At 40.6% G+C, this 17,488-nt stretch overlaps 2 protein-coding genes across 3 annotated transcripts in view; both read right to left on the bottom strand.

The window, feature by feature from the left end:
- Nucleotides 1–12,081, bottom strand: part of sec24b (SEC24 homolog B, COPII coat complex component) — a 29,264-nt gene extending 17,183 nt beyond the window's left edge. The window contains exons 1-6 of one of the 2 annotated variants that reach the window (XM_044363577.1): nt 11,767–12,081; nt 10,446–11,135; nt 8,657–8,821; nt 7,030–7,164; nt 1,583–1,666; nt 817–980 (exon numbers count right to left, since the gene is read on the bottom strand). In XM_044363577.1, coding sequence (XP_044219512.1) covers nt 817–980; nt 1,583–1,666; nt 7,030–7,164; nt 8,657–8,821; nt 10,446–11,135; nt 11,767–11,860 — 1,332 coding nt within the window. In that variant the 5' untranslated portion in view covers nt 11,861–12,081. The remainder of the gene's footprint in view (nt 1–816; nt 981–1,582; nt 1,667–7,029; nt 7,165–8,656; nt 8,822–10,445; nt 11,136–11,766) is intronic. The other variant, XM_044363578.1, reaches the window with a different exon arrangement.
- A 689-nt stretch (nt 12,082–12,770) lies between these two features.
- On the bottom strand, nt 12,771–17,454 carry LOC122990386 (thiosulfate sulfurtransferase/rhodanese-like domain-containing protein 2). Its single transcript, XM_044363731.1, has 9 exons — nt 17,107–17,454; nt 16,162–16,451; nt 15,951–16,059; nt 15,681–15,800; nt 15,286–15,391; nt 14,616–14,731; nt 14,366–14,524; nt 13,955–14,093; nt 12,771–13,822 (listed from the first exon to the last, which is right to left on the bottom strand). Exons 1-9 carry the CDS (start codon nt 17,236–17,238, stop codon nt 13,590–13,592), a joined length of 1,404 nt encoding a protein of 467 aa, XP_044219666.1. The 5' UTR covers nt 17,239–17,454; the 3' UTR covers nt 12,771–13,589.
- Between the last annotated feature and the right edge of the window lie 34 nt (nt 17,455–17,488).

Below are 17,488 nucleotides of genomic sequence, written 5' to 3' on the forward strand. Positions count from 1 at the left end.
CTCTGAGGATGGGATATCGAAACATTTATTGGCAAAATACAATAAAAGGTCAGTGTTGCAACAGTTTTTGACAGTTTAGAATTTTGTGTACCAACAACAATCAATAAGTGATCAGTACAGGTTAGATTTGTCTGAGCTGAAACAAACTGCACTAAGACTGCAGACTGAATGGTTGGAAACAAAGGCCTGATTGGTGGTAAGACTTTAAAAATAATGAGATCAAAATGTTTAGTGTGTATTTATTTATTAGGAGGAATTTCATTGTCAATTATTGATTTATCTGCTGATTCCTTTCTGGTAAAATTGTCAGAAAACAGTGAAAAATTCACTTCACAATTTCCCAGAGGTCAACAGTCTGAAACCCAAACATATTCAATTTACTATCACAGAAGTCTAAAAAAAACAGTTAAAATTAAGTATTTCTGCTTAAAAATGTAAATCGATTCACTTACCAAAATTGTTGCTGAATAATTTTCTGTATATCGACCAACTGATTAATCGACTAACAGTTTCAGCTCCAGAACCTATTATAGTCACTAATTAAATTGTCGACAGTGATGCTTAAGATGACCGTCATCTCTCAGACTCTGACACAAGCTCATAATGTTAAGTCCAGCGCTCAAAGGCTCTGATTGGTGTCATTGTTCCTCCAACTGCACAAACAGCCATTCACAAGAACAACAGCAGACTTCTGTCTGGCTCGACAAAATGAAGATGTGGCGATTCAGAGGTCTGGATTCAGACTCCTGGGTTAAATAAGCGAATCCACGAGATGAAACATCAAACAACACTGTTTTATTCAAGCTGTGAACTAACCTGGGAGTACTGCTGGTAGCCTGACTGGCCGTACAGATCGCGGGAGGGGGAGGCGTCCGTGTGGGAGGCGAGTCCCTGCCGATAGGCTGGCTGCATGCTGGGGTAACCATAGCTACCGTAGGGCGTGGCCTGGTTGCTCATATTGTTGGAAGGTGGCATTGAATCTGAGCGAGAGAGAGAGAGAGAGAGAGTTCAGTATTTAAGTAATATGATGTTTATTTGGAGAACATAAGTGGTTTTTATTGTGTTAATATGATGACAAGAGTGCCAAGATTGGAAATATATTTATGTGAGAAATGTGTGTGTGTCATTTTCATCACACGCTAAACTTGCTCTAACATGTTTTTACTTTTAAGTTGAGAAATATATTACTTTTTACCTCTAATCCATCCTTAGATACTGTTATTTGGTTAAACAATATCAGTTTGATGTTTAGTGATCATTTTCTCTCATTAAACTACATTTTATCTTTACAAGGAACTATCTATAATCAATGCCACAAAGCACATCATCAACAGAGTTAACAGAGTATAAAAGTGTTGATACAGAGTTATAGATGGGAACACAGTTGGCTTTAACCTTTCTTTAAGTATGTGATGGGATGATGGGAGCATCATCCACCACTGTGCTCATTGTGGGTTACTCTGAATTAGAGCGACAGGTAAACGCCCAAAATTAAGTAAGAATAGACATGGTTTTAAAATGTGATATTTGTGAGCGTGTCTATTATTTGGATGTGAACAGTATGTTTCGGATGAAGATGTACCCGGATAACTGCCCCCTTCCAGGGAATCGTAGCTGTTGGGCACCGGAGAGGCACTGCCAGTAGTGGAAGAGGAAGTGTCACCACCTGAGAGAGAGACGGACAGAAAGAGTGAAACAAAACTGAAGTAAAGAGAAAAAGATTGGTTAGGAGGACTAGAAGAAGTTAATATAGAGACACAGATACCCATGGGAATAACAAAAAAAAACGCAAAATGGTGAAAAAATATAAAACCCATAAAAGACCATCAGACACTTTGAGAGATAAAATGGGAGGATAAAACAAAAGGAGGGAAGGAGTGAGTGAACGAAGGATGCCTGCTGAAAATTAAGTCAACCAGGAGGAAAGAGGGAAGGAGATAAAAATGAAAGTATGGAGGGGAAAAGTGGGAGGGAACAACAGACAAAACATTTCAGAGAATGGAAAGCAGCTTTTTTTGTTTGTTTGTTTGGCTATGAAGTGTGCTGAGCTTGGCCTCCCTCAGGCCTCAGAGAAAATAAGAGAGGAAATAGAGTGAATACTGGAAATGCTGGAAAACATGATGAAAGGATGCACTTAGGCTCGGAGCTAACATATGCATGGCGAGGAACACGAGCCTCTGAGGATGGAAAATACAGAGGAACTTAAAGGGAGTCGTCATCATTCTCTCTCTCTCCAACACTCATCTTCAGTCTTTGATTCACCATTTCTTACTTGGCTCTTTCTCATTCTACCACAGTTCTTCATCTGCATTCAAACATTCTCCCCCTCTTAAGCGCACAAACACACACACTTACACTTAATCTGTCTATCTACCATGTTTACTCTCTAATGCATACTTTATAATGTTTTCTAAACTAAGGATTTTAAAAGGGAGTAGGACTTAAGTCTACAGCCATGTTAGTGGCATTATGAGGCTTTGAGCTAACGCTAACGGCAGTATGCTAACGTATAGCAGATAATACAGTCACCATCTTAACTGATCGTGTTAGCATTTGTAACATTTGCTAATTAGCTCCAAACAAAAAGTGCAGCTGAATCTGATGTGAATCTTATTAGTTTTTCAGGTATTTGGTCATAAACCAAAGTATTTACCAAATTTGACCTGATGATGGCGCTAGATGAGAAGTTAAGGGATCGATAAAGTCAGTGGGATTCACCGCCTGGGGACCATGAACGTCTGTAGAAAATTTCATGGCATCCATTTATATTTCAGTCTGGACCAAAGTGGTAGAACAACCGACCACCATCCCTCTAACCACTCTGTTAGCATGGCTAAAATAATCTCTCCCCTGGGATTATTAACGCATTCCAGGAGTTAAAGGTATCTGTGAGGTTTTTGACCACTAGAAGCACAATAGAGCAATGTTCTTATGATCAGGCGCCCTTTTCTCTCTAACCATCAATCTAACACAACAACAATGATGCTCTGACGTGTGCAGGATCATGAAGGTGACAACACACTTTGCTGCTGACAGTTTCATGCTGTTTCACTGATGGACAGTTGGTCAACAAATACAAAAGGCAACATGGAAAAAACAAAAACGCTAGTCAGCATAACATGGACATAAACGATGCAGGTTTCATAAGAAAACTCCACAGTGCATCATGAACTTGTGATAGAGTTACAGGATAGGTTCACAATTTTAACAAGTTTGTCATAAAACAACAGTCAAGTGTCCATATGACCAGTCAAATAGTTTTTCCTCGCTGTAATCATTCCCCTTGTTCATACTGGCTATTAAAAGATCCCGTCCCAATGTGCTTTCAATGTAAGTGATGGAGGCCAAAATCCACAGTGTGTCCACACAGTCATTTAAAGGTTGATGTGAAGCTTATATGAGTCTTCAGCAGTCTGAGTTAGTCATATCAAATGGATATCTGACACATTTACAGTCTTTTTAGCATCTAATTCCCTCTTTGTGTTTCCTCAGACAGTGTTTCCCTGTTGAGTGGAAGTATAGTAACAAAAAGAGGGACGTTGGCACTAAAAAGAACTGCAACGTTGAAAGATATCTACTTGATTTGATTCATTTATACTCTGAAGCTTCATATTAGCTTCAGATTAAACTTTTAAATACATTTTTGCTCAGAAGGAGGACTGTGGATTTTTGCCCCATCACTTACATTTCAAGTACATTATGAAGGGATCTTCTAATGATCAGTATGAACAGGAGGAATGATTATGACAAGAAGAAATTTCAATATTCATTTTGGGCACCTGACAAACTTAAAACATTCTGAACCCGTTCTTTCATCTTTTTACCTTCCTCATTGATTTGACCTTTAAATATTTCCTACTTGTCCCTAAATTATATACAACAAACCCAAAAGAAGTGGCAAAAACTTGATGGTGTGTCTAACTGGTGCACCAGCAGCTCTTATTTCAAACTAAAGTCTTAACGGGGCATCATGGTGGCCAATTTGCCTAAGATGCATACCATGCAACCACAACATCCCCGGTTGGTATGTTATCTCACTGTCTGTCTGTGCTCAGATTTCCTGTCTGGTTCTCTACTGTACTCACACACAACCGCCAAAAAAAAAGAAGGAAACTTTACCAAAAAAGTCTTTTAGCTGCACTGAATTACAGTCTACTGCAGCCACTGCCTTTATATCAAATAATGAATACGTTTTTTTTCCAAAAGGATTACAACTGTTAGAATATCTGAATGAATCCATTAATCCATGTGGGCCAAATGGAGGGATCAACAACAGCAAACCAAGACACGACAGGCCTCCAGCAGAGAGCTCATTGGACAGGACGGGATCCAATTATCTCCCACTAAACTGGACCAGTGGACTACTGGATTATCTACTCTAGAAGAGGAGGATACCAGGAAAGCTAAGCCTTTTTTCTTTCTTCTCCATGATTCTTCAGACACCTCCTCCTTCTCCTCCTGCTGCTACTTTGTTCTGTCCGCTCATAAATGACTAGAAGAGATACGTGTTGCCTTGCAGCACACCCATTCACCATTGTTGTTTGTTTCCCTTTTTCTTATAACCCTCAACAGTTGGTCTCAAGATTTTTAGTCACAAGCCCCCGCTCCGCTATCCTCCAGACTGCTGATTACTGATCAGTAAGGCTCCATTCATTCTCCATTTCTTAATTTGTTTCTCACAAGTGACGCTGATCTGATTATCTAATCAGTGTGAAAAGGCGAAAAAACAGAAGCTGCATGGACTCTTTCAAATTTCATCAACACCACAGATAAAGAATGTGGTTCAAGACATGAGACCGATATACAACATGTGTCTCAGAACTTGTCTGCGATGTCATAACCAGGACATCTAATGTCATTAAACATATCATCACTGTGGCACCTGTGGTAGTGTGACTCAGCAGAACTGAATGAAACGACTCAACTCAAACTCCAAACTTGTGGATCAATCGTTCCTTTTCTGGACATTTTCACCTTTAGTGATGAAGCTGACAGGAAACAAGGACAGAGGCGTTGGGGGTTTTCTAGCAATAGAAAGCCAAATATTTGATGGATCCAGCTTTTCAAATGTGAGGATTTTCTGCATTTTTGTGTTTTATAATCACTGTAAATTTAATATCTTTTGGTTTTGATGTTAATCAGACAAATCAAGCAATTTGAGGACATTCACATTCACTAGGATTCACTGTTTTCTGACATTTTAAACCAAATGATTAATCGATTGAGAAAATTGGTCGGATTGTTGCCCGTTTAGCTTGGCAATAATACATTATTATCATTTATTTATCAACTTTCAGTGGTACTACATCCTGATATATGAATAAAAAAATATTCAGATTAATAGCATTACATCCAGAAATCAACAACTAGTATTTTGTTGCAGCATACAACCTGTGAGACGGAGCAACACCGTGGAGAATCGGGGAGATCACGAGGGGAAACGCTGAATTTTAAAACAAGCCTCTCTTTTTATTAAGAGACGTGTTAATGAGCGGTAACTGTGCTGACAAAATCCTCACCGTGCTCTCTTGTGGGAGAGCAGGCGAGTCAGCAAACACACACATATGTAGAGAAAGCTGGGACCTGCTGGCAGGGGAGTGACTATATTTAAAAACCTGTTAACCTCTGGCTGATGACACAGCTCCTGAGAGACTAGTCATCAGCAGAACACCTGAGAACATAACACAGGTGTGACGGCACGGTATTAAATGGGCCAGAAAGAAGAACAGAAGTTTATTTTTCCAAATGGAACGACTACATTTCAATGTCATTTCTATTAAATCTATTATGTCTGTTGACTCCAACCCTTCTAATGTATCTTAAGATGGACTAGTGCACTGTGGGTTTCATTTTTTTCATGGAATTTGCTGACAGTAAGAAAAATAGAATAATGCTGTTGTTTTTTTTTTAAATTCTTTGATAAAAAGGATGAATCATTTAGTCAAATGACAGAAAAAATTTCTTTAAGTAAAAATTCATTTTTCTAATTCTTGAGACAAAAGGAGATGTCTTTGAATTGCTTGAAATGTTCATTTTACAGTAATAAAAAAAAAACAGAGGAAAGCAGCAAAACTTAACATCTGAGAAGCTGGAACCAGAGTATGTTTGCATTTATGCTCAATAAATGATGTAAATTTAAAAACTGTCTTAGCAGCCTTGTGGTTTAAGATGCATATCATGTAACCACAAAGTTCCTGGTTCAGCACCTATGTTGCATGTAGTACCTCATGTCTCTTCCCCTCCAGTTGTTTCTCAACTGTAAAAAGGCAAATATGCCAAAAGAAATCTTTACAAAAATGTTGATTATTTGTCTGTTTCAGCAGCTCACCTTACCTCTACAGGTATAAGCCAAATGGAAGTAAGTATTGATTTTTATTTTTGCCATCAGCAACCACAGCTGGAGGACTGCTGGTGAACTACAGACAGATGTTCATATCCCAAAGATTATTGAGTGAGAGAGAGCTGGACGGCATGCAAGGGAGATAACTTCCGTTGCATGACAATTAGACAAGCAGAACCCGGCAGAAAGAAGCCTTTAAAGATGAACCGAAACGCTTACTTACTTACCTCTCACCTTTCTGAGAGACAAAGTTTCATGTCAATGTTCGGCGGGACAACACACACACATTTAAAAAGATGAGATCAACATTTAGTTGTGGCACTGATGACTGTGAGGGGGAAACATGGTGAGCAGCAGGTGAACTTTGGAAGGCTGTTGAGGCGGCGGGAAGGAGAGGGGAAAAAATCTGATTAACCTATTAGAGAGTGGAAGGTACGGATGATGAGCGGCAAACTGATTGAGAGTGTTTTTTTTAAGGAGGAGCAGAACTGACAGATGGCCATCAGACACAGAACAGAGGAGCGGCAGTGATCGGAAGTGACGTTGCACGGCTGAGGACGGAGACGCACAAATGGTGAAAAAATTCAAGGGGATTAGGTTTAGGAAAGAGCTGAACCTGAAGGAGTTCATGGGATGGATTAAAATGGTAAAAGAGGGGGTTTGTGGGGGAGGTAAAAGCTACAGCAGACCTGCTTCCTCATCCTCATCCTCCTCCTCATCATCATCATCCTCAGAGCTGGATGACGAGGGAGCTGCGGCTGGGCCTGAGGTGGTGGCAGGGGCAGAGCTAGCTCCACTATTAGCAACATATCCATACTGCATGCCTGTTGGAAGGGGGGGGAGTGGGAAAGGTACATGAGAAAACTGTCAAGACTGTGTGATCGACAGCGGAGGTGATCAGGCAGTGAAGTTTGTTCCCAGTGGTGTGCTTGTGTTGTGCGGTGCACGTTTACACAGAAAAATATATTTTCCCTTCATAAATCACAGTGACTCTTTTCAGACAAACTACTTTAGAGACCAAATGAAGGGTAGAACAGATGATTTTTGCTTTATGTGATCATCTTTTCCTTCTTTATGGAAGAGTTACACACCCTCCAGCAAAATTAAAAATTGGCAAAGAATTTCCTGGTGATGAAATGGTGAAAGTCACACCCTGTTCTGCAACAAGGAATGTTACTTCATTATCCAGTTTTAACATTTACTTTATATTCAAGTCTACACACAAAAACATTGCAACATTGGTGGGAAACTGAGAGGATTTACAACTTCAAACCTAAATCTACTCTCGTTTGGGTGGACTGTAAGCATCAAATTGCTCCAGGTGTGGCAAACTGGGGAAACTGCCAATATGATATTGCCTGTGGGACTTTATTTCCCCCAGTTGTTTTTCTCAGGTTGCGAAGCTGTCGATCACCCCACAAGCTCAAACAAACATTTGAAACTTTACTGAAATTTATCACAATATTACAAAAAAACACTGCAAACTGCATCACAATAATTCTTGCCACATCACAATCTTTGCATTCACTTTATCCAGCTACAAATAATTACACCACTCGACGCTAATTTAATACATTTGAAATATGTGCAACAACAAAGCATACCATTACATGCATTCCTATTAGAGAGGTGTCTCTTTATTTCCCTTGCTATTATATAATGTTTTTACTCTTGCCTAAGGCTAATATTAGTAGGACAGAGGTGATGTAGGCACACACTTTACTGTCCCCAGAGAGTGAAAATCTGCATGTTGTGATTATTGTCTGTTTACACCCCACACATTAGGATATAATTTAATTCTTTGTGACAACAAAGCTTCAAAGTCAATTGGATTTTTCAACTCAAATTATGACTAAATATAAGTACAGATTGTGCAACAGTCTTCTGGTTTTAACCTGCTGAAGAAGGTCACAGTGGAAACATGAGCAGGTCAGAGCTAAACTAAACCGGCAGCCGGCTGGTATGTGGTTAACCCAGATATTTGCATAAACGCTCACACCTGCACATTTGAAAGCGTATGTGTGAGTGCGTGTTTGTGTAACGGATTACATATCGAACGTTTCCGAAGTGCTGCAGTGAATATGTGTACCGTTCACACACTTATGCACAAAACCTCAGAGGTAAAAGGTGAACACTAAAACTGTTCATTTTACACCAAAAAAGACACAGACGAGGCACCGGAGCATAGTAAAACCACAACAAGAGATGTCATGTTTCTTATGTCATGCTCAAGCACCAAAATAGAAACAAAAACAGGTTAGAAATAAATTCCACTGAAGAAGAAAACAAACGCTGTGATCTTGCCGATTTATTTACCTTGGCGGTGGCCTGGCGAGGAATGGACTGAAGTTGAGGGGGTTCCTGAGGGCGGTCGGTCTGTGTCTGCACCACCACTGCTGCTGTGAGTGACTCTGCCGTAGGAGTCATAGTTCAGAGAAGCCTGATGGCTTTGGTCATAGTGTTGGTGGACTGCGTTTTGGGCTGCAGCAAAAAAAAAAAAAAAAAAAAAAAAAAAAAAAAAACACAGAAGTTTTAAGCATAGGCATAAGAGACTGTGTGAGCAATGATCTAACTTATGAGTGACATCTGTCATCCAGGATTGTGAAAGAACAACAAACTGTATGAAAAGAAATAACAGCTCTTAATCAAAGTCCCATTAAAATTTGACTTGTTGCTGGCAGTCATCCTAACTCAATAAATATCTTTCTAGAGATACTGAATGGCTATTTTAGAATTTAAAGGGGACCTATTATGCTTTTCCTTATTGTCAGTCATCTATATAATGTTACAATGTCAGATGTTCGTATTAAACGTGGCCAAAGTGTCAAATAATGAGGTAAACATATGTAGAAGTAATCCCTGTTAGCAAAAAGCGCCGGCCATAGACTATTCTGAACGCTCGGTTTCCAACATTTTCTTTCTACTTTCAGTCCAAGCTGATTGCGGCCTAAGACAGATTTCTTTATATGGTCATCTGCTCCACGCACAAGTTCACTGCTCCACTCCGCTAACATTATGGTGTTTTTCCACTGTTTTGGGGTTAGTCACGCCGAGCAATGTCTCGAGTCGAGCTGGCACGCTGTGAGCGTTTTTTCCACTGCGCAGCATGGCAAAGTAAAGTAAGTTGTTTACCTTTTGGAGGTGTGCTGGTTGTCTGCAGCTCCTCATCAAACATTATCATCGCTGTGGCTGTTTCTGCTTGTACTATTCCTTCCTGTATTATTTCTAACTGATCCGCTCATAAAATAGCTCCAAATATCTCCACGTACTGCGAACAAAGCTCTGCTAATTCAGTGAGGAACATGTTTCCTTTCCTGTAAATTCTTCATAATAAAAGTCTCCCGTTCCTCTAGTAAAGCAGGAAATGTTGGGTTTGCATCAGCGGCAACTTAACACGACTCTGATACTGCTGCCCCTCAGCGGGCATCTGGAAAGCTGGCCAATCATAACAGAGTGGGAGAGGGGCCTTAAAGAGAAAGACTGCCTGTTTGAGACAGAGGCTGAACTGAGGGGCTGCATAGAGGTCCAGTATAACATAAATAAGCAGTTTTTTGAACTGTGAAGTCCCACAATAAAATTATAGAGCTGGAAATGAGCATAATAGATCCCCTTAAAGGTTATATTTTTAAACACTTATCTGTACAGCTGCACCAACTAAACAATTTAGTCTTCTATGACAGTTAACTCAAAATCAAAGTCAATTTAGTTGTTGACTGTTGATCAAGACAAAACAAGACATTTGAGGCAGCACCTAGGGCTTCGGGAAGCAGTGACTAATTGAGAAAATAATTCACGGATCAATTGATCATGAAAATAATCATTAGTTGCAGCCCTACCTATCTGCTACTTTCACACTAGCTCATACCAACATGACTTTATGCAGAATTAAGGTTAAGTTATTTTAATTTTAAAAAAAGAAAATGAAAAAAATGACAAAGAAAATAGACAGCTTTGCTTTTTAAAGCTAATAACAACCAATTCAGATTGGTACATGCCTCTGCAACACCAAATGCATATACTGATCTGTCAAGGTATCTTTTGATGATTCCTATTTTTACAGTCAGCAGCTGATCAGCCTCTGCAAACATGAACCAGTCACACATACCTGTGCTTCCTTGACCATTGACTGTCGGCGCCACCTGACCAGGAGGTGCCACACTGTACCCAGGCTGCACTGCTGTCGTGGAGGCTGGCTGAGTGGTGCTGTACTGATGAAGGGGTGCACTCATCTGGGTGGGCATGACTCCGGGCGTGGAGGTGGTCTGCGAGGAGCTTAAGGTGCCATACTGGCTACTTCCCGGCGCAGACGGGTATGAAACGATGGGGTAGAGGGGAGCTCCGGGACTATTTGCTGGTGCAGGCACCAAACTGGGCTGCTGCTGTTGCTGAGGGTGCTGCGCTGCAGGAGCATGGTACAACTGCTGTCCATAGTAAGATCCTGGAGTGGCATACGGCGGGGGATGCGGCTGCTGGAATGGCTGTTGGTTGTACTGGGCATTTGATGGTGGAGGTGCTGAGGAGGGGAGGGTGGTGTATGGCTGAGAAGGAGGGGCAGAGCTATGGGGAGCGGTGTATTGGGAGGGTGCTACATGGTGCTGAGGGAGGTGCTGCTGCTGCTGTGGTTGTTGCTGATGGTTGTTCTGGTAGTAGTTTGCACTATGGGCACTGTTCGTGACGGGGGCTTTGTTGGGCACAGGTGTGCTGTGGGCAGGGATGGTGGGGTAGCTGTGTTGCTGAGGTGGGGCTCCATAGTAGCCCGCAGCTGGATACGAGGATGTGTAGGTCTGTGCTGGACCTGGGAGGAGGCAGGGGGTGGGAAAGTACATTTTCAATTAAACAAGTGTCATGATTTCACTCTACTTGTCAGCGTGTCCTATAAGCCAACAATATCCAAGCTCACAATGAAGGCACTGAACAGAAGCAATCAAGCTTCATCTACAGCTTTTAGCTCAGCAGTGAGGTTTGATACACAATTAGCCCTCAACTGAACATGTATCCCTGACAGCACAGCAGCAGCCATGAAGAAAAACTTAATTATTTCAATGTTAATTTAATTGACTGGGTGTCTACGAGAGGCACACCATGAAAAGGACACTGTGAAATGATAGTGCGCAATCTGTCACACAGCTATTATCTAGCTAACCGTTACGTTAGCTTAAGAGCTAATGTTAGCAGTAAGGTTATCTCCTTTGGATTTCAATGCTTAGCTTAGCTAGTGTGAGCCGCTGGCAAGCCCTATGCTATCACAGCTGCTGCTCAATATACACGTCCTCCAATTTTTTAAAATAAATTCATGTTACAATTGTAATTTTAACCATAGGATAGATGTACAAAAATTAAAAAAACAGCCGGTGACAGGCTATCTGACGTCCCTCAGGGTTAGCGTGCTAAAGCTAGCTGGCTAATCGCATCACCCGGCCTCTCACCGTTGTGGTACGGGGGCGCAGCTCCGCCGTTCGGCGTTGAGTTCTGGCTGTAGCTGACGGAGCTGTTCAGGTTAGTGAAACCCGGCGCAGACATCGCTCGGTCCTCCCGTCCTTATGTCCACAGATACACGGCTGAGTGAATACACATGAGCGTCGCTGTCACAGAGCCTGGATCCCCCCTGTAGAAATGCGGTCGAGAGGCTGCTGCTGGTCGGTGAAGACCCGGGCAGCCTGGCCAGGTCGCTCGGCGGACAGCTGAACCTTCTAGTCGGGATGCTGAGGAGCTTAACTGGGGATTCACTGTGGTCGTGTCACGCCCCCTTGTGGATTCTATCTGCACGTATGTAGATATTTTTATAAATTAATTTTTATTGAAATTATTTCACTTTATTATCATTTATCTACATCGGGCGAACTTTACCATTAGGTAAGGTAGGCACCTGCCTTTGGCCCCTAACTGAAGGGCCCCAAACAGCTGTAGATTTATTATGTTGTCTAGATATGAAAATGTTGAATTATGTTACTATTCTAACTCATTGCCCTGAGATAACTTACAAAAGCCCCCCAAAGCACTTAAAGAAAAGTAACTGTATACTTCTACTTCAGAGGAAAATATACCACCAGATCTACCTGACTGATAAATGTTACTGGTTACACTGCACATTCAGATGTTACTCACAAAATATAACAAATGAAATATGATGCATTATTATTGATTAAACTATCCAGCATTATATAAGAGCACAAGTCATTTTAAGCACATTACAATAATGCATCTCTTTCACTCTTCACTTTAAAGTAAAAATTTGAATGCAGGAATTTTTCTTACCTCTGTAGCCTGTCTTGTGTTTCTGCCTTGTAAAGCTTTATCTAATGTCAGATGAAACATCAAAGCGCCATCTTTAATAGCACTACTATACTAATATACTATTACTACTATGTTTTTAAGTAATTATAACTGAAAGGTAATGCATTCCTTATGTAAAACAGAAGAAAAACGGTGCTATTGTGTCTTCTTTTATTCAAAAATGCAGGAGGATCATAGAGCTTGTTCCAAATCGTGAAGCCATTCTTATGTTATGTAGAGCTAAGGGGTCTTTATTTAACTGAGGCTCAGGAATTCAAATACTTAACTCTACACTTAACATCCGTAGCCCGCTTTTGCATGGTTTCATTTCGACAAGTGTTTATATTCTCGTATGTTGAGTTGCAACCACAAATTTGTGTCAATCCAAGTAAGGTACACAGATGTGTTCGCACTTGTAGTTTCAAAGTGTTTAAGAGACAGTTTCGGCATCAGTTTCAGTGCAGAAACAAAGCACAAGAAGACTGCTGCCACTTCTGCATGTTATTTCCTGCACATTTGTATATGCTCCTTATCTGTAAAACTGTCCAATAAACTGAAAATGTAATTAACATAAATAATTACTCAAATATTCAATGTAGCTCAGAACTGTGATTTTAATAAAAAAAACGATGTTCACACACACATAAAGATAAAAAAACGTTCTCTCTCTCTCTTGGAACCGAGATTTTATTCCTGATGAGTTGACCCACTTTCACAAAATTCATGTCATACTGTAAAATTAATGGATCCAGCAGATGTATCCTTACATTATACATGGATGATTCTTCACAGTTAAACCCCTAATAACATATCCGATTTAATTCCCCACTTCCATATAAAAAAAAAAAAAAATCATAACTTTAAAATATACTGGACACCTTCCATTAATTCTACTTGTACATTTTGTGTAAAACTCCAGGACAGACGGCATTTTTCATGTGGCTGCGAGCAGTGATGTCCAGCGGTGACCTCGTTATTACTGCACATCCTGAGGGATTCTGGGACGTCCGTCGGTGCACTCGCACTCCTCTTTATGCTGAGGAGCGACGGAGGATGTGTCTCTCTGAGTCTGTCCTTTGGTCTGGCAGGTGGGGCAGCAGGCGGTGTGTCCGTCCTGTCTGCAGCGGCGACAGGACAGAACCAGCTGGCAGCAGAACTGGGTGGAACAGAGCTCGTACTGGTCCCAGGGACATCCACAGTACCTGCAGTCTGAGCGGAGACACAGATTTGTAAGTTTGGCAGGTTTTTTTAACACAAAGAATATCACTACACAACAACTAAATGCAGATGTTCTCACATATTGTTCAAGATTTCTTTACATTACCCGATGTGCACACTAACCTGAGATGATGTCATCGTTGGAGGAGATGGTGTAGCGCTCATCAAAGACAAAAAGTTTCCCTCGATAGAAGCCCTCTGGGAAACGTTCCAGGTACTTGTGAATCCCACCTTTCAGCTGGTAAACCTCTTTACACACATCCTGCAGGCACGGCAAGAGATGCAGGATCCAAAAATTAACAAAAATTTGCAATGCAGGTTGAAAATGCTGTGAACGTTCTGTCTTCAGTGAGGAATATTTAAAGTATAAGTTAAAAAATTTAAGTGACAGTAGTTCAGTTCTCTCTTGTAGAGAATCTGTAGTCTGTAAAATATGAATTGGATGAAAAGTTTAGTCCGTGAGGAGCTTCACTTCTAAAAAAAAAAAAAAAAAAAAAAAGTCCTGTACTTTCAAACTCTGACAAATCTACTTACTTTCGAGCGGAGGTAGGCAGAGCCGCGCTCACAGCGGATCCCTCCTGTGCAGTACATGAGGACCTTCTTGTCTCTGAAGAGTTCCAGGTTCTGGTCAACGTAGTCTGGGAAGTAGCTGAATTTACGGATGTTCGGGGCCAGACACTGAGTGAACTGCCCCTGGTGGCAAATTAAAATCACAGCTTGCATTAATATTTTGACAGAACCTGTCAATGGTTATTTAATCAAAAGTTCCTACAGTATGACTTACAATTTTACTCTCATAAAAGTTGCGGCAGTCCAGGAGGACGGTGTCACTGCACAAATCCCCTTTAGCCATCAGAGCCTCCACTTCTTTGTGAAACTCCTCAGGCTCCAAATGAATTCCTGAGAGGCAACGCAGATATGTAACTTGCATGACAACCTTCACAAAACCATGGTTCACCTATAAGGTTTGTCCAATTGCCTGATCAGGCAAGTAGTAAAAAAAAAAGTAAAAAAGTGATAAAATAAAATATGTTTTAATCATTTTTTCTCCTCGGTGTGTGTGTGTGTGTGTGTGTGTGTGTGTGTGTGAATGAGTGCGTGAGCAGCAGAAACATTGTGAAACACTTTGGATAAAAGTGCTATTTAAGCAGCCAAAGTGATATTAACATAAACATTTTAATAAAAAGAAAAACTTTCATTCTGATATTGAAAAGAAAACACCTTGCAAGCAGTTCCAACTGTAAGACATAAAAACAGCTGTACAATACTGTCAGTGCACACACTTCAAAAACAAGAATAGTTATAAATACACAGCCAGGTCTGCAGAGGAGCGACCGCGATGTATTATAACAAGTTAAGGAAGTTATAATCCAGTAATAGCCATTAGTGTCGCTGGTAGCAGTGGTAGCATTGTTGTAGTATTACAATAGTATTGTTGTTTACACAAACAGTACCTGCAAGTTGGTAGGAGATGGCATCAGGATCCACTCCCATGGGGACAATTTCCTTATAGACCCCGACCCTCAGTTCTGTAAAACACTCTGCACCGCCATCACTTGTCTGAACACACACACACACACACACACACACACACACACACACACACGCAGTTCAATTATTTATACAAAGTAATAATAATAATAATGGACTACTTTTTTTCAATGTGATTATTTCATGTTGTGTGTTTGATTTCATAGAAATTTTAGACATAAAATTGAATCTGTGGCAGCTCAACGGAACACAAAAATTAATATTCATGCAGGGTGTTAAGTGTTGAAATATTATGTGAAAATGTGACAATACAGAGGACTATAGTATCTGTGTTGTCTATAATCAAACTATTACTGACCTTAAAATCCTCTTTATTCATCTTGAAGAGAGGATGTGAACACATTGCATCAATGTAAATGTCAGTGGCCACTTTGGTGCCACCAACTGTTCCATTGATGCCTTCAGTTGCTATCCTCACCTGAAGAAGAGCACATGGTGTACTTTAAAGGGGACAGTTCAGCTGGGTTATGTAAATATAATATTTAATTCTGCAATAATATAAACATGTTTCAAAGACTTTATCTATTCCTGATGTAAATATTCTCCCACTTGAGTATAATTTATCAACCTTGCCAGTTAAGTGGAGCCTCTCACACAAAGCTTTCTGCCAAGCGCAGATGACATACGGGTCGTCCACTTGACAGTAGTGGTAATACAGAAGAACCTTGCCTGGACCCCTGACAAAAAAGAAAAGAATTACATAGAGACACATCAGTATCTATTATAAGGAAATTCACAAGAGCACAACCCAGGTGTGAGATTCAAAACTTGACTAGTACTTTTCAAGTTGCTCCTCAGAGATGTGACTGGTGTTGGGAATCCATACAGAAATGTCCACTGGCTCGGCCTCACGTTCCTTCTGCTGCTGTGACTCAGATTCTTCTTCCAGCTGTCTTAACAAATGCTCATAGGTGGACCGCGTGAGCTGCTGAATCTCAGTAGCATGAGTCCGGGCGACATGCTTGTGAACGGCAGAGTGTTCTTTGAAGGTCTGGCCGCAGCAGCACCAAGACGTCCTTCCTTCCTCCTGACTGCCTTCCCTCTTGGACGCCACGAAGGCAGCAAATGACTGTGAAGAAGAAAAAGTGCTTTAATGTGCTTTAATTGTGACCCCTTGTCATAGGTTGTGTGTCTGAGTTGTGGGAAATTCAAAGAATGATGCTCACTCCCGGATTGTTTACTTTGAATAATTTCAACATCTCTGAAGATATAAAACTGGAGTATTTCACAGGAAAAAAAGCGACGACAGGAGAAACATCAAAAGAATAAACATGGTTTTAAGCAGAAGAATTTATTTATTTAAGATATGTACTGAGACATAGATTTTACAGCTGAAAAGTAAACCTGTCAGTGCTCTCAGATAGATTGATAGATAAAAAGTTAACAGATGAAATACAGATATAACCAAAGTTCTGCTTTATATCGACTTTCTTTAAGTTTTGCATGTTTAAGAGTTACACTTACACTTATTTAAATGACAGTAATCAATTTCAGCCAATAGTTACAGTACATTTGATTTGAGCTAATATTTACTCGTGTATGTTACATTTGACAAAGACTCTGATTTATCTCTCAGTATTTCTGTTCACACACTGAAACGTGAACATTTCCTCAGCTGTGTTCACTAATGTGACGATCTGGGTTATGCAGTGGAAAATAAACCCACACACGATCTGTCAGATGTCAGGAGTGTAAACAATTCATTGTTTCCTGAGGCCACTCACCTTCCTCCTGCAGAAGCTGTAGCACTTTCTTTGTGAGGCACAGAGTTGTTTCTCCTGTTTTAATCCGTTAGACGATGAGCTGTCAAGTTCCCAGTCCGTGAACTCTGAGCACAGAGTTTCATCCGATGCCATGGTGTTTTAACAACGTGTAAATATTAGTTTAGTAGGCTAATCAATAGTGTTTAGTTAAACTACTAAATACATTTGTGGTCAGTCATCTTCTTGGTATTCGTATGATGAAATATAAGCCTAATCTTGGCAAACATTAAATATTAAGTTTTAAACGTGGCATTATAAACACTTTATCTATCACCAAACGTGGAGCGGAACATCCTGCATGAGCGGAACAATCAGAAAGGTTGCACCGTCCGTTTGACCCCCG

The sequence above is a fragment of the Thunnus albacares genome, chromosome 10 (genome assembly GCF_914725855.1).
Source record: "Thunnus albacares chromosome 10, fThuAlb1.1, whole genome shotgun sequence".
Lineage (NCBI taxonomy): Eukaryota > Metazoa > Chordata > Actinopteri > Scombriformes > Scombridae > Thunnus > Thunnus albacares.

What these genes read in the sequence shown, in the direction of transcription:
- LOC122990386 (XM_044363731.1), bottom strand. Translation starts at nt 17,238, where the DNA reads ATGGCATCGGATGAAACTCTGTGCTCAGAGTTCACGGACTGGGAACTT. An exon ending in GGCTCCACTTAACTGGCAAG is followed by an intron (nt 15,801 to 15,950) that starts GTTGATAAATTA and finishes GCTCTTCTTCAG; the next exon opens with GTGAGGATAGCAACTGAAGG. An exon ending in ACTTTTATGAGAGTAAAATT is followed by an intron (nt 14,525 to 14,615) that starts GTAAGTCATACT and finishes ATTTGCCACCAG; the next exon opens with GGGCAGTTCACTCAGTGTCT.